The sequence below is a fragment of the Apus apus genome, chromosome Z (genome assembly GCF_020740795.1).
Source record: "Apus apus isolate bApuApu2 chromosome Z, bApuApu2.pri.cur, whole genome shotgun sequence".
Lineage (NCBI taxonomy): Eukaryota > Metazoa > Chordata > Aves > Apodiformes > Apodidae > Apus > Apus apus.
In genome coordinates, this window is record NC_067312.1 from 53880212 (window position 1) to 53904661 (window position 24450).

Genomic DNA, 24450 nt, shown 5'->3' on the forward strand with positions numbered 1-24450 from the left:
TCTTCTGCTGCAAAGTGTGTTCCACCAAGGAGTGTTGCAACTTTATACAAGGACATGGATCCAAGGATAAAGAAACATCTTACCCTCTACCTCTACACCTTCTCACACCCTAACATGGGTCCTCCAGGAAGCTGGAAGGTCCCCGCAGCCATGGACAATGGGAGCCCTGCAGCACCCACTTTCTTTGTGTGAAACTTAACACAGAAATAAAGTTTATGAACAGAAATGTTCTGATTCAGGAACCCATTGGTTGGTTCTCCCTGTTAGTGCTGTCTTTACTTCAGGCAATGATACTTGAAGAATTTCAGAACATGTAATTGATTAAGCTTCCCAATACTGCTTGCAAATGGCAGGCTGCAGTCATCAACTGCTGATTCATGCAACTCTATACATATTTCCAGTGCTTTAGAGATCAGCTTCAGATTCCCTTAGATTTAGGTTAAAATAAATCCATGCTGTGAATTTCACAGTATACAAAAATGAGCAGTCTTGTGATCTCAAGTATATTAAAGAAGAGATTTTGCCCACAGAAAGACTCAGAAGTTTTATTTAATTTCTTCATCCTGTGCTTCAAAGAGACTGATTTTATTTGTGGGGACAGAATTCAGTCTTTTGTATTTCTAATAAAGATACACTGTTATGCAGTGCACCAGGCAAGCATTTAAGTGTTAATTTGTCTAAATTACACTGGGAAGACACACCAATCTCTAAAAACATTTGCTTTGAGAAGGATTTGAAAAAAGCCTTAAAATATTGTCTCCATTTCCTACAATGAGAAAGCTATTCAATTCTTATAACAAGCAAAATTTAAGATTATTTTCAGACAGGTTTATGCAAACCTCAAAAATCACAATACCAGGACTACCACATTCTGGGAACTTTGTTTCCCTGGTGTGCCCAAACTTGTTACCTGTGCAGCCTGACAAAGGAATAACCGCCAAAGCCAGCAACCAGTTTTGAATTCTAATCTCTGAATAGTCCAAGTGTTATGTATTAGTTAGGATAATTCCATCTGTTACTTAAGTAAATGTAAAATTAATTTTTCATATAAATTAACATATGAAATACACTAGCACAGCAATGTTATTGTAATAGAAATAAATTCTGTCTCACTCATAAATGTTTGATAATGAAGCATTCAATATATCCAAGAAAATATTTGCACAACAGACTGGAACACTACTTAGTTTCTTTTGAACCCCCTTTTAGTTACTTGAGCATATGGGCTCTACAGCTCCTACAAATATAGCAAGCCAGTGAAGATGCAAGCTAAGAAATGTGCTCTCTGCCTCCAGTCCTCTGCATGTACTGTCACCATCTGTCCTTGGTTGTCAGTTAATTCCAGTAAGATTTTCAAAGGTTTGTTAAAGACTCCCAGGGGTTTGATATTTAGTTACTCCAAAACACCTACTGAGTCTCTCAATCCAGGGCCAAAAATAAACTGCATGTATTAATTCTGTATTATTGTACAGAAAGTACATTTCTCTCAGTCTGTTGATAAGAAGTTCTCCATAATTTATACACTGACACATCATATAGTTTACATTAATTTACAGGGAAGTACAGGAAATGCCACCTACTCCGCCACAGAAACACTTGCTTACAAAGAAATAAGGCAGTTAATTCAGCTGAAGGAATTAAACTACTCCCTACACAGTCCAAGACACCAAGCACATCAGAAGACAGCATCCACAGCCACAGGGGGAGAAAAGTACAAAGGCAGTCAACGGAACACACAGGAAGTGAAGAGAACAAGATTTGATCTTTGCTTTGACAGAATGTTTTTAATTCCCTCTGCTTTGTCTGTAATTTAGGGTTGCAAAAGTAATACTTTTAATATTTTAAACACCGATTTGTGACTACTTATTAGCAAAATTGAATTCCAGTTGCAGCAATGCAATTCCTCAAAGGCAACACTATCCATATAGCCTCAACAACACACTTGGCAGAAAAGCTCATTTCCTCAAGATGCTGCCTCAGAGCTGCAGATAGTCCCTTTACAGAAAATGTCTGGGTCAGTCTGAGTACCCACACACCAGCAGGGAGAAAAGCAGCAAAGCAAAGTGAACTAAAAGAACTAGGTCTTTACCAGCAGCTGATTTAACCATTCTTTAAGGGGACAGTAGGGTTCTTGGGAGGTTCTGGCAGCATTTGGTGGGGGGAATGAGTTGAAAGAAATAAAAATGCTGTTATTTTTCCATGGATCAGCTTCAGGCAATAAGCAGCACACTTAAAATGATGAAAAGTTCTAAACTACAGCTGCAAGATTGTATTACAGCAAAGTACTTTTTCATGAGAATTAAACTACATGAAATCCAAAGACACTGTACAGCCCACACAGAATTAAAACCTGCAAGATGTCTTGTCCTGACTAGAATAATTTTTCACCAGATACTGATATTGATAAGGAGAACCCAACTTGGAAATTCAGCTCCTTAACATATGCCCAAGCCCACTCTTAAAGGCCTTCCAAGCAAAAAAAGAATTTCTATGGGGGACATTTTCCTATGACAAGGTAAAGCCTGTCATTTCAGTTAAATTCAGTTGAATTTCAGTTCAGGAAATAACATTAATCTGGAAAAAAAATTGTAATAAAGGTATTCAGGGTTAAAATCATATAATGGTAGGGCTTGGAAGGGACCTCCAAAGATCATTTGAGTCCAACCCCCTGTCAGAGTAGGATCACCCAGGACAGGTCACCCAGAAATTCAACCTGACAGGTCTTGGAAGTCTCCAGAGAAGGAGACTCCACAACTTATCTGGGTATCCTTTTCCAGTGCTCTCTAACCCTTACAGTAAAGAAGTTTCTCCTCACATTGGGGTGGAAGGTCTCATGTTAGATTTTATCCATTACTTCTCATCCTATTACAGGGCACTACTGAAAAAAGACTGGCCCACTCTTCTTGACACCCACCCTTCAGATATTTATATACATTAATAAGGTCCCCTCTGTCTTCTCTTCTCCTGACTAGACAGCCCCAGATGTCTAAGTCCTTCCTCATAAGGTTCCAGTTCCTTAATCCTCCTCATAGCCTTCTGCTGGACTCTAGTATATCCCTGTTGAACTGGGGAGTCAGAACTGGACACAGTCTAGTGTTTTAGTTTAGGGCAGTTTAGTGTTTATTTTCTGGAAATCTCTAGGCTTCGGTAAGGTATGTACAGAAAGCCGTTGGACAAGCCCAAGAACCTGATCTTACAATCAGCATCTATAATCACATTCCCACTACTAATATTTCATCTACACTGCTCTTCTAAGTGAGACATTTCTATCTCCTTTCTATTTTTACATTCATGTAGTGACAAGGACACAGATTGCAACTGTAAGTGTTACCTATTCTACCTGCCTTCTGGGAAAAACTTTTGTTTATCCTAAGGACAAACTACAAGATCAATTATGCTTCCTGAGACAGCTCAGTGGTTTTTTTTCCTCAATTTGTCTTTCGACACACAACCAATACAGGTAACAGTTGAACAGCTTAACACCTGCCCAGTAAAAAACATCCAAAAAACTAAGTCCCTGAGCACAAAGTCACTGGTACACCTTTGTATTATTACAGTATGACAACTCAAAAAGGTACAAGTGAGGATTTAATATTTACCTTAAACTCTGGCTACTGATTCTTTAGTGAATGTTAACAATTGATCATCCTTTCCGTACAAAGCATGAATAAATTCTGCGTGCTTCCCACCCTTGCTATTTGGTGGTATATTATCTAGATGCAATTCCTAGAGAAAGCCATTTTGAACTTAGCAACAGGCTGTCACAGGATTGCATGCATGGCAGGGCATGAAAGGGAATTTGATTCTAAAGACTGTATGTATTCTGGCATTATGGTGGCAAGCTCCAACCAAGCAACATTTCTACTGAATGTCAAAGAAGTTCAGCATTGTCTCTCACAGTGGAAGTCAAGCTAGACTTGGGAGAAAACCCTGACTACTATATGTACACCCACTATATGTTATTTTAATATTTAGATACACAGTTAATACTATTTACATTTATTTTTACTTAAGACAGCCTGTGTTTATTTTGGTGCTTTTATGTATTTAATCAACAAACTAACATGAAGACTGCAAAAATCAGTTTCACTATTAGAGAAGCAGCTAAGACACAAAGAAACTTCTTACCCAAATGTCCTGTTTTTCAGCAATTGGAAAATTTGAATACAAGTCTATCATTTCTGGTGTCCTGTACATTGGCGTTGTGTTCCTTGTGATCTGCAACACAAAAACCCCAAAGCTTTACGAATAACACTACAACTGAACTTTCAGTTGTATTTCAAGTCCTACAAATCAGTGTCAGGTTAATAGTAACAGTGAAATTATGATGTTAAGATTTATCACATTAGAACAGTCTCACCTCTTCTTCAACCAGTGCTCTCTTCTGTGCAGACCAGTTGTAGTCAGGATAATAAGCTACAGTTGTAGCACTACCAAAGTCACAGAGTTTAATTGTCCCTTGGTTACTAATAAGCAAGTTTTCCACCTTCAAAAAGAGATAGAATAACAAATTAGATGTTTTTTTCAGTACACTAACACAGGGTTTTAAACATAACAAACTTGTGCATGAATATAAAAAATACTCACTTTAGCCCAGGATGTTGTTTACAGGTGTACAAAGATTTCAGACAATATTTTAGACGTATATGGTAGCAATACAGCCAATTTTTAAAAGAAAGCACCAAAACCGCTATGAGAAGGAAGCATTCAAGAGAGCAGGAAATAAACTTCAGGAAAAAAAAATAATCTCACTAGCACCTAAAAAGAGGTCAGTTTTTTCAGAGGACCACTTGCAGAAGCAGTATCTTGGAATTAAAATGTTTTCATGCACAAAACTGAACACTGTTAGCTTAGTTGCAATGGAGTGGAGGTTAGGACTGCTGTAGACACAAAACAGGAAGGTACTAGTGGAGAAGCAGGCTGGTGGTGAACACCCAGAAAGTGGCAGCTGTGACCTTGTGCAGAGACAGAAACCAGCTAGTTGAGGTTCATGTGCTGCCTGAATAGTTCACTGTCATCCCTCCCTTTTCCTACTTCATAAAATCCAACCTTCTTGGACTTTCCAAGTGAAATGAGAAAGAAACTTAAAGGCAGAGGAAAATTGGGTATTGGGCAGAAGTATTATTGGGTCATAACCACAAAAGGGCTGAAAAAGATAATTTGTATCTCTGCATGAAGTCAGGAAAAGGTATAAAAGTTAAGAGGCATGTTAGTAACATTACAACACCACACTTCATATAACTAGGTTTGTCTTTGCTTTCCTTTTGAAACCACTGGACTTCATGTAAAACTTCCATTTTCAGAGCATCTTACTAGCCTCACTTACACATGTGCCTTCCAACTTCTTCCAGCATAAAATTAATTTTGACTGCCCTGCAGGAAGACATAAGCTCTGTTAATGATGTGGTTGGAGTATCAACCTCAATGAGCAATGTGAATTCCCTTCTCCGTTGGATAACCTTTGTTTATCTCCCTATACATCTAGAGGCATGAGCATTCAACCTCTAATTAAATTTATACACTAAACATGGTCACAGTAAGACCAGTGATCAAGCTTCTGTGCACATATGTTCTGGTTTTTGTGCTTTGGTAAAGGTTTTTAATAATGTAAAACATTACAGCTGATTATTCAGATCTTAACAGGCTCTGTAATATGTTAAGCTGTGGGTTGCATGGCGAGACCTGAAAAGATCGAATTCAGACAGACAACTAAAATATCAGAGAGGCACTAATTTTTACAAACTGCCCTCTACTGGCTTAGAATTTTTACAACTCTGTAACTAGCTGGGTTCTTGCAGTGCCGTACATGCACACTGTCAGTGCGAACTTTATCTAAAGGGGCTCACAAACAAGGAATGCACAATACTAACAAGTGAAGGAAACTACAGGAAGACAGAAACAGCCACCACTATGAAGGTGAACTTGTTTTAAGCTGTACTGTAGAAGCCAATAAATCCTTACATTTTTAGCCAAAATAATGGAGAAAAACCTGTTAGGACTCCACCCTACTACACCCAAACTCTAGACTAGCCTTCTGTAAAGGGTAGCACAGTTGATGATCCCTATTTGACTCCTGGTTGTAGTAAGGTGCCTACTGCAGCACAACTATAATTTCATCTTACTCTGCAGCACCCGTAACATGAAACAAACAAAACAAAACTCCTGCCTTTTTCCATTTTTATCTCTGCCAGGAACTTAACATTACTTGACAATAAAAAGCAGACTGATCTACAACATTAGCTCAGCTGCTATGGAGCAGCTATGTAAGAAATTGTATAACTTGTAAATAGTTTTTTATCCCTTTTTTAGATAAGAGATAGACCTTTTCTACAAGCTTCCCTTGGGGCTGGTGTATAGAAATTTCAGGGAAGAAAAAAAGACAATTCTAGAAAGGAACACCAAGAAGGTTCTGTCCCAGCTTGATGAAAATTTCTTTGACATGACATAGAAGCCTGCTCAATGGTATGGAGGCAAAAAAAAGGAATGCTCTTATAATTAAAACTATTTTTATATTAAGAGGCTCTATTAGTGCCTAACATCAAAGCTTTCAACAACAGTGATGAAAAAACTTAGCACATATTTTAAAAAGTGGTTTCACTTTACTTTCCCTGAAGTAACTGAGTACATGCTTAATTAATTAGGAATACATTTTCCTTTTTTTCCATTCAGCTGATATCATATAAAGCAGGAAACAGATGTGTGAAATTCAGACACTGTTTCCAGAGTAAGAATCTTCTCTTATTTTGTTTATGTTTACAAAGATCAACTCTTTCCATTAGGTTCAAATTAAGGCTCCTTCATCTAAGGTACAGCGTACATGTAAAGGTGAATCAAAATACCAAAGTCAAACACAGATGAAGCCTTTTAAAATATCAAGCTTCTAGAGGGACAATGCTGTTTATAGCATAACTCTGTAACATCACAGCAAAGCCTAGCAGACTGAAAAATTAAGACACAAAATCTATCATGAATTATGCCTGCAAAATTCTAAAAGTCAAGTTAAAAACAAGCCCTAAAATGCCACACAAGTTGTTAGTTCTAAAACAAACAGCTTACTACACATTCTCCTTCGAGGTTTTACCTCTTCTATTTATAAAACCTGCTCACCCCAAAACTGCAACTCATAACTGGTTATTTAATCAAAAGCAAATTACTTACAGACTAACTTAATCATCAAACCACAGTGTACTACTTTCTGTTAGCTTGTTCAAATAGTACTAATGCCACATAAGATCTTGTTTGAAGAGATGCAAGTATTTCAGTGATGATCTTTGCTGGCACCCAACAGCCTTGGCAAGGCAATACATGTAAGCGCTACACTCAGGAGTGTCCACTGTATGTGATCAATAGCCTTAACACTGATTCAGCCCGACTGGCTCTTCTGCTGTTCAAAATTCAGCCTTTCTTTAAACATTATAACTCACCTTTAAATCTCTATGGATAATGGGAGGCTTCTGTTTATGCATATGCTGCACTGCCCTGCAGGTCTGATAAAAGATCTTCAAAACTGTGTCACAGGAGATTGGTCCTTTGGATTCTACCTTCTTTAAGAATTCCACCAGCTGTCCTGCAGAAAATCAGAGAAACTCACATAAACACACACAAAACACTACTAAGTCTGAAAACTTGGCATAAGCACATAAGTGCTCTTCTCTTCAAGGAATATTTACAGTCTTGAGTTATAGTATCATATGGATATTCTGAAAACGGCAATTCCACACTTCTTGCAGTGCCAAAGGAAATTATGCTCTAAGGAACTATTCCTCCTCTTCCTTCCTCTGACTGTTCTCAAACACAAATAACTATTATCCCATATTTAAGATGAGGCTGAACTGTAGTTCCAAAGAACATGATCCTTACAATATAAAGGATGAGGTTGAACTCAAGCTCCATTTAACTATGCATCTTTAAGAGGCTTTCAAAGCTGCTAAGCTGCAAAGCAACCTGTGCAAAACAGCAGCCTGAAGCAATGTGCACTGCTGGAAAAAGAAAAAAGTTTACCTTTACAGAGTTCTGTAAGCAGAAGAAACTCTCCCTGTCCTGTGTCTGATTCTTCTTTTCCTATAGATGCAGCTGAGCAGAACTGGACAATGTTGGGATGGCCTGAAAGTTTTTTCTGGAGATAACATGTTCAAGAAAGATGACTGCCAAGTTTCTTGATACTATTGTATACAGCAGTTCAGAGACATCTCATTTGAAATGTTAGCTTAAAACCACGGAAAGCATTACAGCTCCAATTGCAACAGGGAAATCCATGCCTCAGCTGACAACAACAGACTTCAAGGTAAGCCACTGAAGGTATTACAAGTCAAAATAAAACCTAAAAAAAATCCTTGTGGTTAAGGCTCTGAGGAAACTGGACATCATAACTAGTTACTTCTTTGTCTTTTGACAAAGACTGCAAGGCATTAGCAACAATTCCAGAGAGATCTTCCAATTATCAGCTACTTCTCTGGCTGGCTGATCAAGAAAGGGCTATTTTATCACTGCTTGTCTTTCCAAAGCAAGTGTTAAGTATACTATGCTTCAATTTTAAGTAATTAAAATAAAGTTCAAAACAAATAAAAGCTCCAAGACACCCAGGAACTCTTCCTCCCACCATTAGTAAGATATTAAAAGCCTCTGTCCTGTTTTACGTAGTTAAAAAATTCAAGGTATCATTTTTAACTATGTAAAGGAGAGTAAAATGAAAGTGATCTCAACTCCTAGTAGTTAAGTTACATTGCATTATGCATGTTTGCATTGTCCCTAATGTGCATCACATAGATCATATTTGTATGCAAAACAAACACTATTTACATGCATTCACCAACTCTGAAACTTAAAAAGCAGAGAAATTTAAATGTAAAACTATAAAAAAGGGCAAGAGGCATCCACCAAATTAGAAAGATTCTAAGTACTGTTTTATATCTTAAGCATCTGTTCAACCTTTTACTCAGACCTACATAAATTTATTTCGTTTTACAGTTATCAATATTTTACCCTTATTAATGTTGTGCATAAGCTGTAATGAGCCTGTGCTATGAAAAAGTGTCCAAACAACATTCAGCTCTTTACTCCAGGCAAGACACAGTAACCACAAAATGTGTAGTGCTATGGCAGTCCATTCTTTCCAAATGTACTTTAGCATGTTTAGTATAAGATTTTTGCCAAACATTTTAGCTTAAATTAAGATCAGTGGGTTTACCTGGTAACTCAAAATTAAGATGAACACTCAGAGTGCTAAACAAAACAACAGCATACTACAGCTACTCACTGACTTTTCAAACAAACTGAGGGTCTTAGAGCAGATGCTGGGGAGCAAATACTGAGTTTACAAAAGCCAAAGACTGAAAACGCTCTGAGATTACATTACCCTACCACCTAACACCATTGAAGACTAAAAGAACAGCAATGACAGAGAAACATCTGCTTCTTGTTTCTGATGCATGCCTTCTACTGAAATTCTTTCCTTAATATTCAGTATTACTTTTTAAAGCCAGATGCATCTGAGACAAAAAATATGAAACACAGAGTAAAAGCAAAGTTTTGAGTAGTCAAAAAGTTCACATCCAGTAGATGTGAAGGAAGTCTACTTAAGATCCAAGTGTCATCAGTATAGTCAAAAGGTCTCTTGGCCAGTCACAAGACTGCAACACCACCTTAAGAAGAATTTCACTTCTTGCTAAACCAAGCACATGACAAAGTCTACACTAGCTACAAAAGTTATTAGCACACATTTAACTCCTGCAATTTCTGAAGAACCAAACTTGCTGGGTGTCTGTGCCAGATTCACAACAAACCAGGAATCTAGACTTTGCTCGGAATGTCAGTCTTTTTAAGCAGTGTATGACACAGCAAGAATTGAACCTGTAAAGCAGCTGTCTTGTTTCTCAGAAATGTTTGATACTAGACAGTTAAATAAGAAACTTAATATATTCCAGAAAAGGATACCATAAAACAAACTTCCTGAATGATGGCTTTATTCTTTTCTTCTTCATTAGACAACAATCGCTGTCAGAAAACAGAATAATTAAGACAGTTATTAAAATTTACAGTAAAACAGTGCACAGTTGTTTGTTTTTTTCCAGAACACGAAGGACAAGCTACAGTAAAAAACCTAAGGAACTGTGATGGGATAGTAAACAAAGCAGGCTCATCGTACATTTGGATGTATTGCCACAAGTATAGCCCCCAGTTTTCCAGCTACCTATACTATTCAAATTTAGTGAAAACTGAGCAATTGTAAATTTCAGCACTCATAAAGTAACTGATCCAACAGTGTTTTGTTCCATAGAACACTGAAGTCTTCTGGCTTGCAGTCCTGTGCATTGATAGGGAAAAATTTGTCTTCCATTTCAAGCCTTTAGGAACAAACTTCAAACCACTACAATCAAAATTTCTCCAAACTATGCAGCCCAACTTTTTCCATAGTACCCAAACAATCAACAGCAACATCAAGCATTACTATTTCCAGTATCATTTGAATTTGAAGCCAACATTTTACTAGAATCAATCTGAGCATTTGCTAGAAAAGTGCCAGTCTTAAAAAAAAAGAGGAAGTACAGTAAAAATTCATGTTATAGCTGTCACTGTTAAATTAGTCTACTTCTGGGTTTCATTTGAACACACATATTACATGGGTTTGGTCCCATGTTTTGTAACTGTAGGATGTGGTATGAAAAGTAAAACACAAAGCAGTTACTAGTGGTAACACACATCTTACTTCTCCCACCTCTCATACTACAACCCTTTTCACTCTCTCCAAGGCTGATGGGTTCATACTGATAAAGCCACAGAACATTCCTACTCCAAAAATGAAGCCATTTTGTGGTGAACACAAGTGACATTCCTTTTTTCTGCAGCAAAATATGACAAATTATTTTATTGTCCTTTCCATAATACTTCAGTTTTTCACCTGTTATTATGATCATTATAAGCCTTCAGTAACCAAGAATCCAGAGAGATGTCTCTAAAAAGTGCCAGGCTGAACATCTGATGAACATTTTGAAGTGTGGAGCACAATTTTTAATATTGATGAAGCTTACTCTGGAATTACAAAGGTTAACCGGTACACCAAATCTGCTTCTGAGAAGTGAAAATATTTTTGTACCCTTTTTCAGGTAACTAGAAGATTCTTTTACCCATGTAACAAAATATTTGAGGTAGGTTTGTGAATTTCTAGACCAAATGAAAACAAATAACAGAAGGCCCTAAAAGCCCAACTCCCATCTTTGGCATCAAAGTGTAAAGCAGAGTGTCCTGCCAGGAATGACCATTCTAAATACAGATACAGTGTACACAACCTATCACCACCATTTCATCATTCTGGATTTTTCCAAATTACTTTATCAGTGGCATATATACTGTTGCACTAAAACATCAAGCAAAGACACAGATGTATTAAATCTGTAGTGAAGTAAATTCACTTTACCTTTAAAGCATAATCTTTGCCACTTCCAAGATCTTGAGCTTCATAAACAAAAGCAAAACCACCTATAAGAATAAGGCACATTAAGTCAGTTTTAATTTCAACATTCAGGTAAAAAATTATTTTTAATCTAGCTGAGCTTATATTTGAATTAAGATTTTTTTTCAGAATCTTAAGTATACGTATTTTTCAGTGGGCTGCCAAGAGTATGGGTAAACACAGAACAGCTAAAATATTCTATTCCATTCTTTTACGTTTACCAGAACCACACTGCTACTTCATTGCATTTTCTTAGTCTGCATATGCAGATTTCCTATGAAGCAATTTTTTTGTAATTCATGTCCTTATAAAACCAACATTCAGTACAGTCAATATTATATGTCATTTTAATTAAACTACTTATTTTTTCACTATTAGGCTTCCTATAAAAATAGAAATACCGAAAGGAGATACTGTTAAATACTGTTAAAACCTTCTCATCCTTTCAGGGTGCTTGTCATGCTTCAGGCTTCACGTTAAAAGCAGAAAAGTATTTTCAAGCACTGCACACACTTCAAATAAGGGTGGGGCTGCTACTAAACTGCAATTTGCCATTCCACATGATGATATTTTTCTTACAGCTCTAGTAAGAATAGTGATTTTGAACACCAATAATTTGCTCAAGAGCACTGCAAATTTCTACAAAGTAAAAAAGACTGAGAAAAAGTTACAAGTCCCCTAAGTTCCCTCAATTGCTTATTATGTTAATCAAACTGTATTAAAATAACATATTTGTACAGTTCTACTCTATTTTTATAATCTTGTGTAGCACTTCCATTTCTTCTGGGAATGTCACCCTTGGGGTTACACCAACAGTATGGTTGCATACATGCTCTGTCCATTGCAGAGTAACTCTAGTAGAGTAACACCTAAGGTGACAACCTTCAGTGATTTTTCCTTTCTACTCTAAATTTATTTTCATTGAACTATACAGCAATGTTCTCTCTGGCAACAATTTGGAGAATAAGCACAAAAGATGCCAGCGAATTACAAAATTTTACTTGCTAAAACAACTAGGAGAATAGGATAACTAAAGAATGAACCACCACAGATAAGAAACAAGTTAAAAAAGCTTTTTCTTTTTTTTAGAAGATTCAGGATACAAATCAGTAGAGTCATATTAGTACCTTCATCACCCATACCATCTCTGTGAATAAGGAAAATTAACATAAGGTTGAAGTGAACATAGTATTTGCTTTGTGCAAGTCAATCAAATACAACACTCTCAAGAAGTACTATCAAAAGTTTTACATGGCAATTGACTATCAGAGTTCTCCAAGACTCCTGAATGGTACTGCCCACAAATCTTGTTACTTTGCCAGTAGCATCTACAACATGAACCAACTAAGTGCCAGGTTCCTGGATATTGTCTGTGCTTTTGGTATCCACAGAGCAATTATACACAAAACCAGCAAAACCAAATTAAGATCCTAGTTGCAGACAAAACAAGGAAAAGAACAACTAGAACACCACAGAAGAGTTAAGGTATCAGTGAGAACACCGAAGATGACAGAGGGCTGCAGTTCAGTCTCACCATACATAACTCATGGGTGCATTGTAGATTATCCGTTTACTTTAATTCATTCTGTAAAATCAGGTTTCTGCTTCCCACAACAGGAAGTTCCTTTAGCTCTTCTAAAGCGTCCAGTGCAAGTGTTCTCATCAGCAATGACAATTAGTATTTTGGGCACTGGTAGGACAGGGGTTAGAGACAGAATGAAGTCTATACCATCATCTTAGAATATTACCCACAGACCTTTGCTCCTTCCTAGATTCTGTAGTTGTTCAGTCTGGAGAAATGGAGGCTGAAGGGAGACCTTAATGCTCTCTACAACTACGTGAAAGGAGGTAGTAGCAAGGTAGGGGCTGGTCTCTTCTCCCAATTAAGAAGCAATAGGACAAGAGAAAATGGTGCCAAGAGAGGTTTAGATTAGATATCAGAAGCAACTTCTTCACTGAAAAGGTTATCAAATACTGGAATGGGGTGTCTTGGGAGCTGGTTGAATCACCCTCCCTGGAGGTGTTTAAAAGATGTGTAGATGTGGTGCTTAGGAATGTGGTCTAAGCACTGGACTTGGTGCAGTTGGGTTAATGGCTGATAGAATTAAGCTAATGGTTGGACTTGATGATCTTAACAGACTTTTCTAATCAAAACGATTCTGTGATATGCAAGAGAAACATGATTTTGGACAGTACTGATCAGTTATGACTGTTTATGGATTTCATAGAGCTAGTGAAACAAGCAAGATAATCTGTGAGTCATCTTTCCCCTGAAGTTAAGGTGCTGGGAAGGCATGGGCTTTGACTGCTTTTCCCAACCATTACCTTATTCACATCCAGAGGCATGGCCCAGGTTTGACAGACCACTGTTCCAATGAGTTGCATGCCCCTACGCCAGTGTCCATCAGTCACCATACCTCACAGCTACTGCCTCCATGTCTTAAAGAGTTATTTGCCAGCGCAACTGTGTACACTGCCAAGGGTTCCACCAATGCTGGACTGGGGCAAGCCTACCCTGCATTTCAAATATTCACCTTGCTAGTACAAATACAAACATCCACAGACCCACATATGTGCATTACAAAATTTAACTATGCTTCGTTCAAATGTATCAAATGCCCTCCTATGCAGCAGAAATAACTCAAAGTCAATTGAGTCCACTGTTTTCAAGCATATATCTGATCAACAGCAAAGCTGATCCAAGCTTTGAAAAAGCTTTCCTACAAGCTCTTCCTCCAATTAATGAATGCTTACAATACAGACCAAGTCATACATTATCACTCAGTTTAATTCTGTTAACACAGAGTAGGAAGGGGTAAAAGGAGAAATTTGCTTACATGACTAAAAAAAGATTAGTAAGTTTTTTTAAAAAATATGTATTTCAAATTTTCACGGAAGTGCTGATCATGATACAGTCCTTCCAAAACTCCAGACATATTCACAATTGCCCTGACATTTTTTCTCTCAGTTCACAAATAATCTTAAAATTCATACCTAAAACTCAACTACATTTATGAAAACTACACAAGTTCATTATTTGATGGAAAAGCCTGGCTTTTTAATACTCAGAATCACAATGTTACAACTACCTCAGTAAGGCTCGGAAGTTTTAAATAACTTTGTGGCATTTAAATTAACTTAATTTCCAACAAAAAAACCCAATTATTTCAGCCCTTTAGGTAGGAAGTTAGGAAAAAAATTATATTCAGCTCCATAACTACCTCAAAACATATGCTGATTGCAAGTTTCAATGTTAACTGAAAATCTTAAGTGTTCATTTTGAACTATTTAGTTAATTTTGAGCAGTGCAAGTAATTTAAAAAATATAAATTCTTGTTATTAGCAGAAGTTAATGCAAGCTCTGCTTAAAGCACAGCTATTTGACTTTAACTGACCTCATCTGGAAATCCAGTGAAATCTGCACATGCAGTGACCAATCTAAGATTTTTTCTGAGGTCAAATTTAAAGCAGGTGAGACTCAACTTGTATATTAGCAAAATACTTTGTTTAATTACTACATTTTCATAGCATTGGTTAACAAAAGGAAAAGTAACAAAGAGTATTTTTTAAGGCCATTTCAATGGTGGCATGGCTTAGAAGAGCTCCTAGCAATAGTTATGCAGTAGTATGGTAATTTATACAAATGTATTAGAATAGCTAGCTGAAGGGAGAAACTTCATTAAAATAGTGGCAGCTTGAGCATACACAACTGCCTTAAAAGATGAACTCTTACTTCAGCAACTGTGCCTAAAAACTGAATACTGAAATGCTAAGAGTTAAGCTCATTAATCTTTCAGAACTCCAAACAAAAGCCAGTGGTATCGTACCTGGCAAAATTCCTTGTTCACTGAACCCATTTTATAAAGAATTTCACTGCTATGGCCTCTACCTCATCCTTTACAACTCTCTCTGTCAAGACATGAGTTTGAAGTAAGTTCCTCATTCTATCATTTCGTTGTTTCACCTGAACATGATTCAGTTCCATAACAAGACTGCTTATTCCAGGTGGTGATCAGTTCACTACTGCAGCACTACTGCCAATAGCAATTTTTAGTCTATGGATTTTCTGGGATACCAAAGGAGGTACAGGAAGCTGTGAAGGTACTTATTTTTTTTAAAGCATCTGTTATTGGTGAAAACAACTCCTTCACAGAAAGCAAAATTAGTTCTAGTGCTTCATTATTAAAAGTAGTTTCACTTAAAGTTTAATGCTGAGGATCTAGTCTATTAAAATGGTTTTAATATACCCTAAATAGGGACAACTTTAGTGGCAAACTTGTCTTTTGCTGTAATAGTTTACTCTGGGCCATCTGACTGATGTAGTTTGCAATACAACTCACAAAAATTAAAGAAAAAGTAGTTTCACCTGTTTAATTATAACCACACCCAGGATTTCACAATCAATACAGCCATACAAGTCAAGGATCACACCCCTACATCAACATACCGGCATGAACAGACACCTGCATAATAGACTCAACTGAGACAAACAAGGAAATTAAAGTTAAGAGCAGAAGTACTGCTTTGGTTTCTTTCCTAGAGGTGTAGAAAGAATGCAGTTTTATTTGGGGTGTTTCCACTTGTTATTTCCACTTGTAAATACCACTAGGTGGTCTTAAGTCAGCTTTCTGAGGCTTTTTCTATCTGCAAAATCATCTTAACATTTCTCCATACAGGTTACCAGTGTGAATATATATGTAAACACCCATCCAAGTTCTTGCCCTGAAAAACAAGTTTTTCATCACTGAAGCATTTCATAGTGCCCCTTTCACAATACAGACCAACCTCTCAAAAATGGTCTCACATTTCTGCCACAGGAACTATTTTAGAAGAAAACTGATTTTCCTTAGACACAAACTTACACAGAGGTTCACTATAGAGCACCATACCAACTCCTGAAAATAGAGTAGCTGAAGTACAACAGTCCTGGGATCAGTCTTGCCTCATAGGAGACCCAGGGAAACATGGTAGGGTATGAAGCTTCTTAGCCTTACTCACCTTCCTGGTCCACACTAAGACAGTCTGATACTTTCTTTGCATTGGGAACTAACTCCACCTCACTTGCTTTAATTGTGAGCACTATACACTCATCCTTACACCAGCACAGCCCACAGGCATTGTTCCTGACAGTACTCCACCATCCTCTTAGAACAACTACAAGACAGTTTCATTTCCAGCCAAGAGATTCACCTTCTCCCTCAAGCTAAACCTAGGCATCAAATAATATCAAATAAGTTAATTGCATTATAAATCAAAACGGATTTTTTTTTTTTAATTCTGTACCTGTTTTTCCCATCTGGCCTGATATTTTCAGACAAGCTTCCAGTGAAATGACAGTTTTCCTACTTTCCAGCTAGAGAAGCATCAAAGCAGGGACATCAACCACAACATAAACCAGCTTGCTACTGTCACACATTGTTTCATTAAACACTTCACTAGTCATGAGAAAGGGATGATGTGAATAACTTCCTGTTTGTAACTACTTTATATGACTTGTCTGGTCCCCTCCCAAATACTGACCAAATCTGCTTCCCTATCAATTTTTAGTTGCTCATTTGCTCATGTTTCAATTATGCCTTTACTGAAACACAGTCATTCTAGCTGAGAAGTTAGTGTATCCTACCTGAAAACAAGACAGATGCTTTTCCACCGGGGTACAAGCAACATCTTTATTCAGAACAGAAAGGATGCTCAGTCATTGTTGCTAAGCTTTGTTAAGCATATCTTCTGAAGTCCAGCCATGCATTTGTGCCAACTGCAAAGTCCCAGTAACTAAATGAAACTGCTTCAAAAACTAAGCATGGTTTAAAGAGCTGGACTTTTTCCCATAACCTTGAGAAGTAGAGAGGTAGAAAAACCTTGAAACTTTCAGAGCTCCCCTGCAAACAGGAACAGCTACACCCAAGAAACACCTGCTTAAAAAAGTGGCACTGTTCTGCCTCATGATGAAAAACTTTGTTGCATCTACCGTAAAAGGAATACGAACTAGAAAGCTGCTAGGCCAGCATGCTTCAATTCTTGCTTAGAGGTTGTCATGTTCTTTTCCCCAGCTTCCAAAAAGTCAGTCTGTCACATGCTCTGCAGAGCAACTGTCAGTTCATCTCTGTATCACATGCTCTTATGACCTCTCTTAGACATGATGCAAGCTCTCCTCCCTTCACAGTAACTCCAAACATTTGTCAGCAAATGAAGCTAGCAATGTTGACAGAAATTTGACCATTAAGTGTTTGTTTTGCCTCTGATGTCCAGAGTTTTATCAACCATATCCATCCAAAAAACAGCATGTAATTACATTACCACCATCTTGTGAACCCAGGAGTTGCCGAGACCATAAAATTGTGCATCCAAGCTTGGTAAGCTGTAGTACTGCCTGTTCACATTCAAAATATTGAAGGAGACCTGTAGTCTAAAGCAGAATTTTTTTAACTTCAATGATAGACACAAGTTTCCCTGTGTCGGAATGTGGCTTATAACAAGACACCTACATGGTTTCAATTCATGACAGCTTTCTAAATTAAAAAAAAAAAAAGAGGTCTGTAGCCTGTTGCTACCTTTTGAATAAGGAATGATTCTTCTTTCATGGTGCAAGTCTTACTCAGATCAAAAAGCTCAAATAACATTTTCATTATAATGTTTCCCTTCTGTCTTGCCCATGCTTGTAGCTCAAAGCAAGGTTAGATAATCAATACACATGAACAGCTGTTAAAACACCTGACTTAAGCTCAATCATCCAGCCTTGTATGTAAAACAAGAAACAAAAGCACTGGAAGTTGTGAAGTGTACATGGATACTTAAGCAAAGAACTATAAGTTTTTTGGTGTGGTTTTTTTTGTGTGCTTTTTTGTTTGTTTGGGTATATTTTCAGAAGTGAAATCACAGGGAATTTCCTTCCTTATATTTTAATCATGATTTTCACTGGCTTTTTCCAGCCCACAGAAAATCCACCCTAACCATCGGAACTTCATTCTAATGGAAGCCCAATTGGACAAAATGGCACATCACAAGGAAGACTAATTGTGTTATTTTGCAAAATACTGCTGCATTGGAAGAAAAATTCTCCACTAAAAAGAACAAAGGACTGATATTAACATTAAACCCATACCACAGACTTTAAGACTTGCAGGAACTGGAAATCACAGTCCTAACCTCCACAGGAAGGAAGAAAAATTCACATCTATCTCAGAGTGGTTCCTTCTAAATTGAGGGACAAGTACAAGCAAAACTACGCAGTGAGAAGGAAAACCCATTATCTGGAAGAAAAAACAAGGTTAAATGGGTTCTGAGTGTATTAGGAAATTGTAATTTATTCAAAGTCTTGGGGAAAGTGATGCTGAAATGGCAAAGTTCCACTGCTTTGTCCACTACCTCTGCACTGTCTGAAAAGTACCTTTCAGCAACTTCTCTCAGCTATCCCATATGTAAGTCAGCACTAAGGAGTCAATGTGCTTCATGAAATACAAAAGATACTTGAAGACCTGGCAAGCACCCCACAATTAATATCTCATTGGGTTATAACATGGATAGTGAAATATGTCTCTGACTGTTCACTTGAGGCAGCACATTTCTCAACATATTCTGAAGGACAACTGTTCCTCACTCCATGTCATCACTGCCTTCTACTGACAAGACTTAAGAGTTGTTCTACACAAATTCTTTAAGTTGAACCAAGATACCACTACCCCATTTCATATAAAATCAAGAATTGTGAACTTCACAGAATAGGAATTATATACTCGGGAATTAAAGACAAAACCATAGCATATTTAAAAGTTAACCAGTATACAGCTGAATTACTTGAGAAAGATTAAAACTGTATTTTAAACAGAAATTATAGCATGAAGTTATTTTCCCAATGCAACTATCTTTAGCACATGTATCAAGAAACATAACTCAAATACAAAGTGTTTCAAAATAAGTAATTGAAAGGACTAAAATAAATATTTCTATCCAGTTAATTTCACTTGATAGCTTACAGAGAGAAATGAAACTTCTTAAAGATTATTTTTCTGTTAGCATGATCTCTCTTCTAGAAAAGTTAACAACTAAAATAGGATACCTATTGATACTTTCATCTTTACTACTAGCCTACAAAACTCAAAAGCAGTACTTGAGAAGGAAACTGAAGTCACACTTACTGGCAGTAGAGTATTTGTAGGGATATTGCATTACGAATTAAGTGGCAGTAAAAACTACTGATGAAGTTCTAATTTTTAATATACTAAAACTGCTTAAAAACATTGGCTAATCTAACCAAACATGTAACCTAAAACTTGCAGAAGATCCCTTCATCCTTTCAATCTTATAAGAGATGGAAAAGTATCAGGCTTTGTTCCATGGACCACCATAAAGATTAATTTTTCTATTTTCATAGAAGGATCTCTAAATAGAGGTTCTCTATTTTTATATATTCTTTTTTTACTTTGTCAATAATACATATGAGATAATTTATGAACTGCAGCTGTTTCTACCATCCCATCAATGCTACAATTACTTGACTTTACAAAAAATTCTCAGTGGAAACATTCAAAGAAGAATATGATTTTATTTAAAGACTGAATAATTTTTAAATACATAAGCAGTTTTGTCAATATCTTATTTAGCCATCAAATCATTACCTTGCCATTCACTTGTTTTCTAAAAAGTAGTAGTATTAAATGCTCATGCAGCATACAGCTAACAGGCCTCTCTCTTAAATTAGCTAGCTACCAAAGCTGTACAATTATTAAAAAAAAAAAATCAACTTTTTTGTCATTTTGGACCTTGAAAGTACATGTCATAGGATATGCTATTTTCATATCAGTTTACCCTCTCATTGGAGTAGAGTTATGAGACAGAATTGAGGAAAGAGGTTCTGTAATTCATCGATGACCTTTCATATTGGCAGTCTCAATGAACTCTGACAGACCAGTAGTCAGGTTCTATTCCTTCTACAGCATAGGTGGAGACCAAGAAATTTCCTGTACTTTCTTGTCCATTGTCTTCAAGTGTCACCATTAGCAGATAAAGAAGCACGTGGTCTAGCAGAAGAGAAACTTTGTCTAACACAGGCAAAAATGAAAGCTTACAGAAGCTAGCACTCAAACAATAACATCTGCAAGGTTGTTTGTCTATAAAAGCACGGCAGCTCTGGGAGCAAGACATGAGAAATTTCTGAAAACTACTGCTAAGACTGCTGTGGCCATCTGCTCACCCTCGAGGTCAAATGTGCAGGCTACATTGATCCTTAAATGACTAAGGACCATTTCAGTCCCTCAACTATCTGGTAAGATTTATAAAGGAATCCTAATATTCCTGAATAAATGGGATGTCACATGATGCAGCAAAAGTCAGCATAAAAAGTCATACTCTTCACATGAACAGCAATGGATCTGACAGAAACTACAGTTTAAGCCACCCTCATCTAACCTTATAAAAAACATGTCAGTAAGTGTTTGGAGAACCCTTAACACATGTAGCTGGACTGGATGTATGCAGATGTCCTGGTGAAAGCAGATGCCCAGGTTCTGATGGAGACAAGTACAGAATACTGAGAATACAAGTACAGAATAATGGCAGACTAGCAAGTGACTTATGGCCATACAAGAGAGTGCTCTCTGTCACAAGAGTGTGAGACAACTACATTTGCTAATATTTACTAATTACATATGCAATCAGTGATTATTTTACTCAGAATTGTGTTGCTGTCTGTGCGCTTTAGTAGAGGATCCTGAAATATCATGACATCTGCTCAAGCCAGCATCATATGAAGGGCAAGTAGGGATTAAATGGAAAGGCCTCAACCCATTTCCACTGAAATGTCTCAACTCTAATGAGCTACTGAAATGCCAAGTAGAAAAGGCAGGAGACCATAATCTAGGAACACTCAGCCCATCCTGCAACATGCTTGGTCGTGCATTCAGAGGTAGTATCAGTGGTAGAGATGGTCACCAGCCTGTCCCCAAACATCACTCTCAGCTTCCTGCAGCAGCACACCACTTTCAGTTAGCCCAGTCCAACCCCCAGCGTAACACTCTGCAAAACAAATAGGGAAGCACATCCAAACTAACTGTGCAGCTAACATTTCTGCTTACAGCATGACCAAATGCACACCTACATCCACACAGTCAGGCAGCACATTACAGAGCTGGAAAGAGTTGCAGGGTGCAAGAACAACTAAACTTATGCTGCCATATGACACTGCATAATGGTAACCCACAGACTCTATTCACACCAACTGAAAACAAAGCCGTCTCGCAGAAGAAGCTGTCTGCATTGGCAGATCACACACCGTTCACCATGGATTTGCAAACCAAATTCAGAAAGTAGCACTTGTCTTTCTAGTAGGGAATTTGACATGAAAGGATTCACTTAGAAGAAAAACAGATTCTGTACTTGTGAGCAAAGAAGGGAATGTTTAGAAGCCACAGTTATGCAAGCATGTATCAAAAGGTGTCAAACAGGTTCAGAGCACGAAGATAAAATTCAATTTCAGCAACAAAATAAGTCCTGAGCTAAACACAGACACATTCCAAATTGAAGTCTGTAGACAGCAGGAGAGACTGGGAATTCTGTGTTTTATATAAATGTCATGTTTATACTGTATATATCCTAAGGGTTGCTTTAGCCCAGCTATGTTCTCCAGGAAGCCTTACCCCCTAGCAAAAGCAAGCAGTTAGACCAAATTTCAGTGAATGAAATACAAAGCTAACTACATAAAATAAAACCATAATACTGAGACAAGCATGGAAAACAAAGCTGTGGTTATAGATAATGTCTTGAGAACACTAGACACAGAGCATGTCACCATTTGATTTAAATAATCTAAACTGGCATCTTCCCCCTGACATTTTAGAAAGCCTGTCTCAGATCCTGGTAAACACTAGGCTGCTGCCAAAGTAAAGTATGAAATACTTGTTTCAGAACCAAGAACTAAACAGAAGATACATCTAAAACACAGCTTCTTGTCTTTCCTCTCCTTTGTTCTCTGGAAACTGCTGCGGTCACACCTGCCAGGAGTGTCACAGTAACAGCAGCACCAGACAGCTCGTTCAGTGCTCACCTTGCAGTCACACCATACCCAGGTCTTACATTTTGCTCAACTCTGACTGCATTTTCTGTAAAAACACTGAAGGTTAAAGTTCAGGGCAGAACAGGACGTGACATTTAGTACTGTCTCAAGTGCAATTCACTACCTAAAAAACTGCCCAGCTTGGTCTGAGATCATATGCCAAAAGTGCTTAAGCATTAAAGTAACAACTAATTTGCCCTTAAGAAGATAAAGCAGAGGTGAAGACCAATGTCCTGTTGTTTCACACAGACAAATCTCTGTAAGTTTAACTAAATTATCTAATCGTGAGGAATAAGTTTTTCTTCTGTGCTGGCCACTCATATTTCAATAAAAAACTACTCAGGAAAAAAAATTAATCAATTAATCTATTTTTAAAGCTACTTAAATACAAGGCAACTAGAAGTACAGAAAATAACTTCAATAACAAACGGAGCTCTGAACAGACCTTTGGCATAAGTAACCTAAAGATCAGCCACCTGAATAAAATCATCTACCTGTACAAAATCACATTTAAGATTTTTGAAAAAATCCAAATTTCTGCTGATTTCTAAGTCGCAGCACTTAATTTAAAACAAACTGACAAACAGCATGTCCAGATGCCTACCCAAAAAAACACTGACACTGAAAACTGCCCAGACATACACCTGATCTATTTAACTTCCGTACTCCAGCAAATTCTACATGCAGAACAGGATCAACCTCCTGACACTTGTGTTTAAAGAGAACATACTTGACTGCATTTCACCAACTTCCAGCAAACGAAAGAGGCACAGGCAAACCAGCCCGCTTGGCATCATACTGTACGCTTTTTAAAGACAGATACCTATGTGCGTGCAACACCGTATTTCCACGAGACCTTAAACATATTATAAATTCCTCTTGGTGCTGTGCCAACCCGTCGAAAGTGTTTCAAATCCTGAAGCAAATGAGGAAGTTGCCAGACGACGCGAGGGCACCGGAGCTCCAGAAGCGGAGTAAGGACAGGAGAGCGCTGCTCCTCCTGCACCTGCCCTCGAGGAGCGCCGGGCGTGACGCCTCCGTCTCCCCGGAGCGCCCAGGGCCGGGCCCTCAGGGGCCGGGAGCCCCGCGGGGCGGCCCGGGGGACGCCAGGCCCGCACCGCCAGGCCCGCACGCGGCCTGCCCGGCGGGAAGCGTCCCGGCCCGCCCCGGGGCGACACGGCGGGGGCCGCGGAACCCCGCGGGGACACGCAGGCCGGCCCAGCCCCGCAGCCTCCGGGCCCGCCCCGCACGGCCCGGCCCGGCCCCGCGCGCGGCCTGCGGCAGCCGCCCGCTCTTTCTTACCCTCCGCGATCACCCGCTTGATGCGCAGCTTCATATCGCCCATCTCCACCGTCTGACCCACGAAATCGTTCTGGTCGCGGCTGGCGGCCCCCAGGGAGCCGGGGCCCGCCAGGAAGTCCAGGGCGGACTGGAAGAGGGACATGGCCGCGGCCGCCGCGGCCGGCACTGCCCGGCGGGGGGAGAGGGGCGGCGGCAGGAGAAGCGAGCGGAGCGGGCGGGCCGAGCCAGCCAAGCTACCGACCGCAGCGGCGGGAGCCCGCCCCTCGGCCGCCCCTGCCCCGCTCCGGGCTCTGCTTCCGCCCGCGCCGCGTCACTTATGAGCTCACGGCACCGCCTCCTCCGGGCCGCCCCGCCGCACGGGCCTGCCGGGCCGGCCCGCTCCGCCCCGAGCCCCGGCACCGCCCCCGGGAGCCCCGGTACCGCCCCCGGGAGCCCCGGCACCGCCCCCGGGAGCCCCGCCTGGCACCGCCCCCGGGAGCCCCGCCTGGCACCGCCCCCGGGAGCCCCGCCTGGCACCGCCCCCGGGAGCCCCGCCTGGCACCGCCCCGGGCCCTGCCGGGCCTCCCGCCGCAGGGGCGCGGCCTGGGCAGGGGGGGATGCGGTTCAGCCGCTTCCCGCCCTGCTGGCGCTCGGGGCGCGGCGGTTTCCAGCA

The 24450-nt window shown here is 39.2% G+C and overlaps 1 protein-coding gene across 2 annotated transcripts in view; it reads right to left on the minus strand.

The window, feature by feature from the left end:
- The window catches only part of GAK (cyclin G associated kinase), a 71608-nt gene extending 47530 nt beyond the window's left edge, over positions 1–24078 (minus strand). For both annotated transcript variants that reach the window (XM_051642682.1, XM_051642681.1), the window contains exons 1-7: positions 23799–24078; positions 11414–11475; positions 9934–9993; positions 8002–8116; positions 7425–7567; positions 4361–4486; positions 4129–4218 (exon numbers count right to left, since the gene is read on the minus strand). In XM_051642682.1, the coding sequence (XP_051498642.1) occupies positions 4129–4218; positions 4361–4486; positions 7425–7567; positions 8002–8116; positions 9934–9993; positions 11414–11475; positions 23799–23940 (738 nt within the window). In that variant the 5' untranslated portion in view covers positions 23941–24078. The remainder of the gene's footprint in view (positions 1–4128; positions 4219–4360; positions 4487–7424; positions 7568–8001; positions 8117–9933; positions 9994–11413; positions 11476–23798) is intronic.
- Between the last annotated feature and the right edge of the window lie 372 nt (positions 24079–24450).